Source organism: Pelodiscus sinensis, chromosome 1 (genome assembly GCF_052426305.1).
Source record: "Pelodiscus sinensis isolate ZL-2025 chromosome 1, ASM5242630v1, whole genome shotgun sequence".
In the NCBI taxonomy this organism is placed as follows: domain Eukaryota; kingdom Metazoa; phylum Chordata; order Testudines; family Trionychidae; genus Pelodiscus; species Pelodiscus sinensis.
In genome coordinates, this window is record NC_143052.1 from 358419909 (window position 1) to 358429586 (window position 9678).

A 9678-nucleotide genomic window follows, 5' to 3' on the forward strand; every position below is an offset into this window, starting at 1 on the left:
CCATATCTACCCCGACCCCTGGCTGTGTCCCTGCTTCTATAGTCAGGCACCATAGCCTGTATGGATATGACACGTCCCACAAATCCTTGCACCAGCTGTAGCCAGTGCCTCGAAGCCAATGCCAAGGATTCAGGGGCATATGAAAGGTCCAAAGGCTCCCATTTTGTTTGACTCAACCTGGGGCAGGAGGATGGCAAGTCCCATGGCGGCTGCTGGAACGCGCCTTTGGTTGGCGTAGGTGCAGCCCCCAGAGATGGAACACGGCAGGAAGTGAGGTCACTGCATCAACCAGGATGGGCAGCCCGGACCCCTGCCAATGATTCTCCCACATCAGCCAATCAGCGTAGGATAGGCAGGGCTGAGCATGAGCATGGCAATGGAGAATGACTCCTACCACTGTGTTATCCTCGCCTTTTATCGCCCAGATCTCTCCTCCTCCCTCACACGGTGGATTGGCCACGATATGCCTCTCCCGATTTCATGTTCTCATCGCCAACATTCATCAACGCTAAAATGTATCTGCCATTCTCTTGCTCAGTCTTCTGTGAGAACTTTTTGAAGCTCTTCACAGTCTGCTTTGGTCTTAACTAACTGGAGCAGTACAGTATCATCTGCAAATTTTGCCATCTCACTGTTTACCCCATTTTTCAAATCGTTTATGAATACGTTGAACAGGATTGGTCCCAGTATGGACCTTTGGGAGTCACCACTAGCTACCCCTCTCCATTCTGAAAACTGACTATTTATTCCTACCCTTTGTTTCCTGTATCTTAACCAGTTCTCAATCCACGAGAGGACCTTCCCTCTTATCCCATGACAACTTACTTTATTTAAGAGCTTTTTGTGAGGGACCTTGTCAAAGGCTTCCTGGAAATCTCAGTACACTATATCCACTGGATCTTCTTTGTCGACATGTTTGTTGACCACCTCAAAAATTCTAGCAAATTAGTGGGGCATGATTTCCCTTTGCAGAAATCAGGTTGCCATTTTCCCCAACAAATTATCTTCATGCATGTGTCTGAGAATTCTGTTTTTTATTCTAGTTTCAACCAAATTGCCCTGTACTGAATTTAGACTTACTGGTCTGTAAATGCCAAGATCAGCTTTAGAGCCCTTTTTGAAAAATGGTGTCATGTTAGCTATCTTCCAGTCATTAGGTACAAAAGATGATTTAAAGGACAGGTTAGAAACCACAGTAGATCTGCAAACTCACATCTGAGTATTATAGAACTCTTGGGTGAATGCCATCTGGTCCTGGTGATTTGATACTGTTCAGTTTATCAATTTGTTTCTAAGTATCCTCTAAAGACACCTCAGTCTCTAACAAGTCCTCAGACTGGTCACCTAAAAAATCTGAAAATCTTCCGAACATCCTCAGCCATAAAGACGAATGCAAAGAATTCACTTATTTTCTATGCAATGACCTTATCAACCTTGTGTGCTCCTTTAGCAGGCTTGCTGCTTCTGAGGTACATAAAACATTGAAATTTGGCCAGCTGTTCTTCAAATTCCTCTTTGGCTTTTCTAATTATATGTTTATGCTTCATTTGACAGAGTTTATGTTACTTGACTTGGCCAAGACTCTCCTATAATTTCAATAAATCTTGTATAAAATATGTCATGTAAGGGGTCTATGGAACAGTGATGATTAACTGAATATGACTGTCCAATCTGGCTGCCCTTCTAATTTTTGTATTTGAAATGCCAAACGTTGACAGTAAAACAATTTGAAATGCTTTTACTCCTGTGGTATGCAGATCAGAAAGGGCCACCAGCCAGACACAAGGCGGTTTATATCTAGGTGAATCACAACATTGCGAATAGACTGTGCAGGTTGATGGCCCCTCAGTGAACACAGCGGGCCATGCAAGAAGCTTATTCTCACCTGCTGGATTTTCCTCGGGATGTTCTTGCGAGCATATAGGTTACTACCCCTGCGATGATTCAGGGTACATTTAGACTGCAAGCGTCTTTTGAAAGAAGTTTTTCGAGAATCTACACCTCAAAACCGGATCAAAAAAGTGATCTGCTTTTTGGAAAGAGAGCATCCAGACTGCATGGACACTCTCTCGAAAGAAAGCCCTGATTGCTGTTCACAGAGTGGTCACCGGGGGACTTGGTCTTTTTTCGATTGCCTCTTCTTTCGAAAAATGTCCCTGTTCTGCATCCACACATGCCTTTTTTCGAAAGAGCTCTTTCGAAAAAGTCATTCTTCCTTGTAATTTGAGGGTTACCAATGTAAAAAAACCACCCCATATTCTTTCCATTTAATTTTGAAAGAACATGATTGCGTTGTGGATGCAGGTGAAGATTTTTGAAAAAAGGGCCGGGTTTTTTTTCGATAAAACAATGTAATCTAGACATATCCTTACTAAAGTATGCAAGGGCATGTGATCAGCTTATTTGACACTGGGCTCCGTTGTGTGGCTGCAGTTTCCTCTAAATGAGCCGGGCGCTTTGTAGGGGCAATGACGTTCCCTCCATACGGTGGAAGCTGTAAAAGGGGGAAGTGACGTCACAGTTGGATTCACTTCCCTTACAACAGAGCCCCTAAGAACATGACTAGAGGACGAAGGCCGTGACTGGGAAGGGAGCCCAGGTGGATGTGAAACACCGCTCGATTCAAATCCTGGCTAATTTGTGGAACTCACATTGCAATTTTTTTCCTGAAGTAGTACACTTTCATCGGCACCGTCATTCCTGATGGCGAATTAAAACGTCCATTTCTGGAGGAGATCAATCGGATTTACATTTTAACCTAAGAGAGTTTATTGCGTGAAGGGCAAAGGGAAATCTGTTCAGGAACAAGGATCGGTTTGCTGATTTCTCTGCACTGAGTGGGGAGCTAACTGCATAATAATCTTACACTGGTCCGGCCAGAGCAAGGGAGCACAGCTCTGGGGTCATAGCTTTGGGCCTGGGGGGAATTGCCTGCCTCCTGTTATTATTTCATGAGCCGCTGGCAAAAGGGTTAATGTAGCTGGAGGAGGGTATGTCCTGCCTGTGAACACAAGGCCTGGAAGGGTTTGCAGCTTGTCACAGACTCACAGTGTGGCAAGGGGCTCAGAAATCTTGGAGTTGCCTCCTTTCCAGGTTATGCCGCAAGGAACTCACAGAAGTTCATTGCACCAAGCAGGCCCTGGTCATCCATCACTCCATTTCCCTCTTGTGATGCACTCAGTTCTTGATGGAGAGACGGTGATCACACCTGGAAAGTCAAGACTCCTAGTTTCTTTGTGCCGTTGTCTCTGTGACCTTGGATAAACCACAACTCCCTGTGCCTCAGTTTACCTAACAGTACAAGGTGGTTATGATCATAGCGACTTTCCTAGGACAGATGTTTGACAAATCCTTCAGTGAAAAGCTGCTGCACAGTGCGATGAAAGTTACTGATGAGAATTACTTATCTCTGATCCCAGAGCGGCAGGTCTGTGTATCAGCAGAATGTGATTCTATTTCCCCCAGTTCTGTCTTACCTATGATTTACCCATCCCTTGTAGGCATTTACAGGGTATCAGAACCTGTGCAGAGCTAGCTCTTATCCCTTGTTTTCTTATTAATCAACTTAGAAGATAAGAACATAAGAATGGCCAGACTGGGTAAGACCAAAGGTCCATCCAACCCAGTATCCTGTCTGCCGACAGTGGCCAATGTCATGTGTTCCAGAGGGAGTGAATCGAACAGGTAATGATCAAGTGATCTCTCTCCTGCCGTCCATCTCCACCCTCTGACAAACAGAGGCTAGGGACACCATTCCTTACCCATACTGGCTAATAGCCATTTATGGACTTAACCTCCATGAATGTATCTAGTTCTCTTTTAAACTCTGTTATAGTCCTAGACTTCACCACCTTCTCAGGCAAGGAGTTCCACAGGTTGACTGTTCACTGTGTGAAGAAGAACTTCCTTTTCTTTGTTTTAAACCTGCTGCCCATTAATTTCATTTGGTGGCCCCTAGTTCTTATATTATGGTAACAAGTAAATAACTTTTCCTTATTCACTTTCTCCACACCACTCATGATTGTATAGACCTCTATGATGTCCCCCCTCAGTCTCCTCTTTTCCGAGCTGAAAAGTCCCAGTCTCTTTAATCTCTCCTCATATTATGGGACCCATTTCAAACCCCTCATCATTTTAGTTGCCCTTCTCTAAACCTTTTCTAATGCCAGTATAACTTTATATATATATATAAAGAAATGCGCAGAGCAGCCAATTATGGTCTGGCTCATCCCAGAGCCCTGGAGTTCTCATCTCTCTTGGGGAAGGTCCCTTAATTATTCTTTATCCAAAAACCTGGGCACAGAGCACAGAAGCACAGCCACTGAAAGGGAGAGATTGGCTAGAGCGTCTCCAGACTCCAGCCTGTTTACCTTCAGATGCTGGATTCTCCTCTAGAGTCTGAGTGACCGTCATGGGGATCGCTCGCTGCGCTCCTATAAAACCTGCACACCCCTGTGTTGCCTTTTGCTCTCAGATGCTGCTGCAGAGGCTGGGCTGAGAGAGGCGAGTGGCATGGCTGCCTGAGAGAGATTCCCAGGGAAGACACTTCAGAAGTCACAGGTACCATCGTTGGGGAGGAGCTCACCTGCTCACATGCTCATGAACTCGGTGAACCATGGATGTGTGGGGACACAGACGAGATTTGGGTCCTTTTGGCTCTGCTTAGTGTTCGACGTTAACAGACACCTGGGTGCTCTCGTAGGGTGACGCGGGGTGAGAGGTGGGCAGGACATACCAACCTGAGGTAGATTGTGGGGGAAGTTCAGAGGGACCCATCCCTTGCTAAGGAGCTCGACTGCTTCCCATCACAGTGCAATGTGCCTGTGGGTGATGGAGAGTAAGTCTCTGGTCCGTTCCCCCTGCATGGCCATTCAACACCCCAGCGCCCTGAGAGAAGCCCCAATGTCCAAAATACCATTCTGTCAGGCTGAATGATATTAACAGTAACAAATCACCAGGACCAGATGGCATTCATCCAAGAGTTCTGAAAGAACTCAAATATGAAATTGCGGAACTATTCACTATGGTTTGTAACCTATCCTTTAAATCAGCTTCTATAACCAAAGACTCACATATAGCTAATGTGACACCAATATTAAAAGGGCTCTAGAGGTGATCCCGGCAATTACAGACCGGTAAGTCAGTACCGGGAAATTATTTGAAACAATAGTAAAGAAAAAAATTGTCAGACATATAGCTAAACATCATTTGTTGGGTAAATGTCAACATGGTTTCTGTAAAGGGAAATCATGTCTTACTAATCTATTTGAGTTCTTTAAAGGGGTCAACAAACATGCAGGCAAGGGGGATCCAGTGGATATAGTGTAGTTAGATTTCTAGAAAGCCTTTGACAAGGTCCCTCACCAAAGGCTCTTGTGTAAATTACATTGTCATGGGATAAGAGGGAAGATCCTTTCATGGACTGAGACCTGGTTAAAAGACAGGTAACAAAGGGAGGAATAAATGGTATATTTTCAGAATGGAGAGGGGTAACTAGTGGTGTTCCCCAAAGGTCAGTCCTAGGACCAATCCTATTGAACTTATTCATAAATGATCTGGAGAAAGAGGTAAACAATGAGGGGGCAAAGTTTGCAGATGATTCTAAACTGCTCCAGATAGTTAAGACCAAATGCTTTCTTCACTGTGCAACGAGGGCTTTTTAGCGATCTAATAATGTTTTTTTTAAGACCTGCCAATTTTCATTCACTGTGTAATTTTTTCCTTCCAATCAGTTTTGCTGACAATTTGTCTCACTTTTTTGAAGCTCTAAGATTCTATGAGTATTTATGGCTGGGAATAATTCTCTAATATTTTCCATTCTTTATTTTCCACTCCTCTATTGGATGCTCCTTTCTTTGTCTCTTCTTTAAGCTAAACGCTCTCACATTTTTCAGAATGTGAAGCCTTCATATGGCCATTTCCCCCATTCTGATGGCCTGTCTCGGAAATTCCCTTTCTATCTACTACGTCCATCATAGGGACTAGGTGATGAAAGCAGAGCACAAGTCAATAGCTGGTTATTCTCCATCCCCTTCCTTAGTTATCTCTCTTTTTTGATGTGGGAGTGTGTGTGTGGGGGGGGAGGGGCGGGGGGGGGCACTGCTGAGAATGAGTAGAGGTTTCTATTGAGTTGCTATCAATTAAGCCCAAGAATGGTCTTAGAAGTGTGTCCTACCTAGGAGGTTTTCCTAGGGTACAAAATTGGCCAATATTTATTTTTTTCCGATCTCAGATTTTGCGGAAGTGGGTGAAAGGAGAGCACTCTACAGTGTGGAGTCTCTAGCTTGGCTTCTGTCACATGAAGGAACAAGGGAAAATCAGGATTCACATTCATGTTTCCTGCTAGTGCCCATTTCTGCGTCCCACACCCGATTAACCCACAAAGCACCATAAACGATGGAATTGGAATAAGTAGGGAAATTGGTCAGAATTCATTTTTTTCAGTAATGAAACTGTCATTTTAAATTGTGTGAAGAGCCTCTAGTATTGCTTGCAGTGTCTCATATTACCATTGTCTCTCCATACAGGCACTTGTACCGCAACCATCACCTTAGATTTCGGGCACACACAGGAAGCCAGGGGAACATACGACACATGCAGGATACGTTCTGCCTCAGAGTTGGACAACTTCTCCCTTACTCCATGTCAGATTCTAACACCACCTACTTCACCAACCCCTCCACCTTCATCCTGCTGGGCATCCCTGGCCTGGAGGAAGCCCATGTCTGGATCTCCATCCCCTTCTGTGCTATGTACACCATAGCCCTCTTGGGGAACTTCACCTTACTCTTCATCGTGAAGATGGAGCCGAGCCTCCATGTGCCCATGTACTATTTCCTCTGCATGCTGGCCGTCACCGACCTGGTCCTGTCGACATCCACCCTGCCCAAAACACTGAGCATCTTCTGGTTCAATTCCAGGGAGATCAGTTTCAGTGCCTGCCTCACCCAGATGTTCTTCATTCACATGTTTATAGGGGTGGAGTCTGGGATCTTCGTGGCCATGGCTTTTGACCGTTACGTGGCCATCTGCCATCCCCTGAGATGTTCCATAATCCTGACAAATTCTGTGGTTGCCAAGATTGGCCTGGCGGTGGTGCTGCGTGGTTTCCTGCTCACAATACCCTCTCCCATTCTTGTGGGGCAGTGGCCATATTGCCGAACCAACATCATTTCCCACTCGTTCTGTGAGCAGATAGCTGTGGTGAAGCTGGCCTGCACTGACATCAGTATCATAAACTACTCTGGCCTCCTTCTGGCATTCCTGGTGACTGGTGTGGATGTGTCTTCTATCACCATGTCCTACACCCACATCCTCAGGGCCATCTTCAGCCTCCCCACCAAGGACGCCCGGCTCAAGACATTTGGGACCTGCAGCTCCCACCTTTGTGTCATTTTAGCCTTTTACATCCCAGGTCTCTTCTCCTTCATCACACATCGATTTAGCCACAATGTGCCCCTGTATGTCCACATTCTACTTGCCAACATGTACCTCCTGGTTCCCCCCATGCTAAACCCCATTATCTATGGGGTGAGAACCAAACAGATCCAAAACAGGCTGCTTGGGCACGTTACTCATCTAAACTGAATTTTCCTCCTGGTGTTCTGGCTCTCAGGACGCCAGAGGTCTGTTCAGAGATGGCTAGTGTCATGCTGCTGGTAGAAACCCGATTCACTCATGCTTCATTGTGTAAACCCTCTGAGTCCCTCTGTCTTTGTGCTTTCCCTGTAGTCTTTGCTCAGGGTATGTCTACACTGCCACCCTAGTTCGAACTAGGGTGGCTAATGTAGGCATTCAAACTTGCAAATGAAGCCCAGGATTTAAATATCCCGGGCTTCATTTGCATGTTCCCAGGTGCTGCCATTTTTAAATGCCCCGTAGTTTGAACTACCTGACCGCGGCAGTGTAGACATACCATTGGCTCAGAGGTTGGAGGCTGGGGTGGGTGATTGTTCTAGAAATCGATTGGTACTTAAAAGCTATTGCCAGGTAATGAGCTCTCTCCCAGGGAGAAGGTAGCAACCACATTCTAGATCAAACCGGTTTTCTGCAGTGTCTGTGCAGAGGGCGAGACATGTAAGACAGAAGGTGCTGGGGGAGGAGAGACACAGAAGGGCTTTGGAGGAAGTGGGTCTTACCCATGAAAGCTCATGACACTGTACATACATCTATTTGTGACTCTCTCAGGCGCCTGAAGGGATCAACTTCCCAGACAGAGTGAGCCATGCAGGAAACTGGGAACTTCCCCCACACTCCCTGGCAAAAGGGAACAGCCAGCATGGTTCCTGTAGGAATTGGGAGAGGGGAGCTTCATTCCCAGGCTTTTGCTTGGAACGGCAACGTTCCCTGCATGTGGCAGAAGCTATAAAAGGGAGAAGAGACATCACACCTGGGTCTCAGTCTATGGAAAAATAAACACCTGAACATATGGCTAGAGAGGGGAAAAGACTTTGACTCAGGAGACAGGGCCAGGCCTGAAAGGAGAAATCTCGCTCTGTGTGAAACTTTGGTGAACTGTTGGACACACTGCTTGATTCTTATCTACCTAGTTTATACACAGCAGATTTTCTTTCAAATCTTAAGTAATCTCCAGTGGTCTGTACACATGGTGGATGTGTCTACACTGGCCACTTATTCCGGAAAATCAGCCGCTTTTCCGGAATAACTTGCCAGATGTCTACACTGGCCCCTTGAATTTCTGGAAAAGCACCGAAGATCTAATGTAAAATTGTCAGTTTTTTTCCGGAAAAACTATGCTGCTCCCGTTCAGGCAAAAGTCCTTTTCCGGAAAACTGTTCCGGAAAAGGGCCAGTGTAAACAGCACAGTAGTGTTTTCCGCAAAAAAGCCCTGATCGTGAAAATGACAATCGGGGCTTTTTTCTGGAAAAGCGCGTCTACATTGGCACAGACGCTTTTCCGGAAAAAGTGCTTTTCCGGAAAAGCATCCTGCCAATGTAGATGTGCTTTTTCCGGAAATACTTATAATGGAAAACTGTTCCGTTTTAAGCATTTCCGGAAAGGGGTGCCAGTGTAGATGTAGCCATTACTTATGCCCCTTAAAATGAATCTTTCTGTGCTTAATAAACCTGCTTTACAATTTTAACCTGAAACACGTTGTTTGAAATGTAGAGAAATTGTCTCAAGCTAGGGACCAGAGCTTTGTACTCTCCACATTGAAGGAGGGGCAGATTGGGTAATAAACTGGCATTCGTCAGGCTTTTGCCCAGGTAAGGATGGGATACCTAGTGAGGCTAGTGAGCTGGGTAGAATTGCTTGGAGATTCTCCTCTGCTGGTTCATGAGTTACTGGAGAAAACATTCATGTAATGAGGTGGTGTGTCCCGGCCTAAAACGTTCATGTGAGAAGGGAGGGCCCAGATTTGCCTGCCAGAGGGTTCAGTGACCCACTCCCAGGTTGCACCACTAGGGAGTCTGTAACACTGGCAGTACAAGAGAGGTAAAACCTGAATTGTTCTGAGTGAGATTTGCACTTTATATGCTGGGGTAGAGATTTTAATTCAGACGTAGCATGGTGGGGGGGCGGGTGGCAGAGACCTGAGCCATATGCCAATTCCAGATCACGCCCAGCATGTTGTACCCAATTCCCCGACGCACAGGCCTTGCTAGACCATGACATAATTTCAGTCTTGTCTTATGCTCAGTTGCTCACAGAGAGATT

General features: G+C 45.7%; 1 protein-coding gene across 1 annotated transcript; it reads left to right on the forward strand.

Annotated features, from left to right (window-relative positions):
• The first annotated feature begins 6594 nt into the window (after positions 1-6594).
• LOC102460812 (olfactory receptor 52R1-like) lies at positions 6595-7587 on the forward strand. Its single transcript, XM_075902002.2, has one exon. The coding sequence runs from the start codon at positions 6595-6597 to the stop codon at positions 7585-7587; it is 993 nt and encodes a 330-aa protein (XP_075758117.2).
• The last annotated feature ends 2091 nt before the right edge of the window (positions 7588-9678 follow it).

Excerpts from the sequence above, each read along its gene's own strand:
- LOC102460812 (XM_075902002.2), top strand. The coding sequence starts at position 6,595 with ATGCAGGATACGTTCTGCCTCAGAGTTGGACAACTTCTCCCTTACTCC.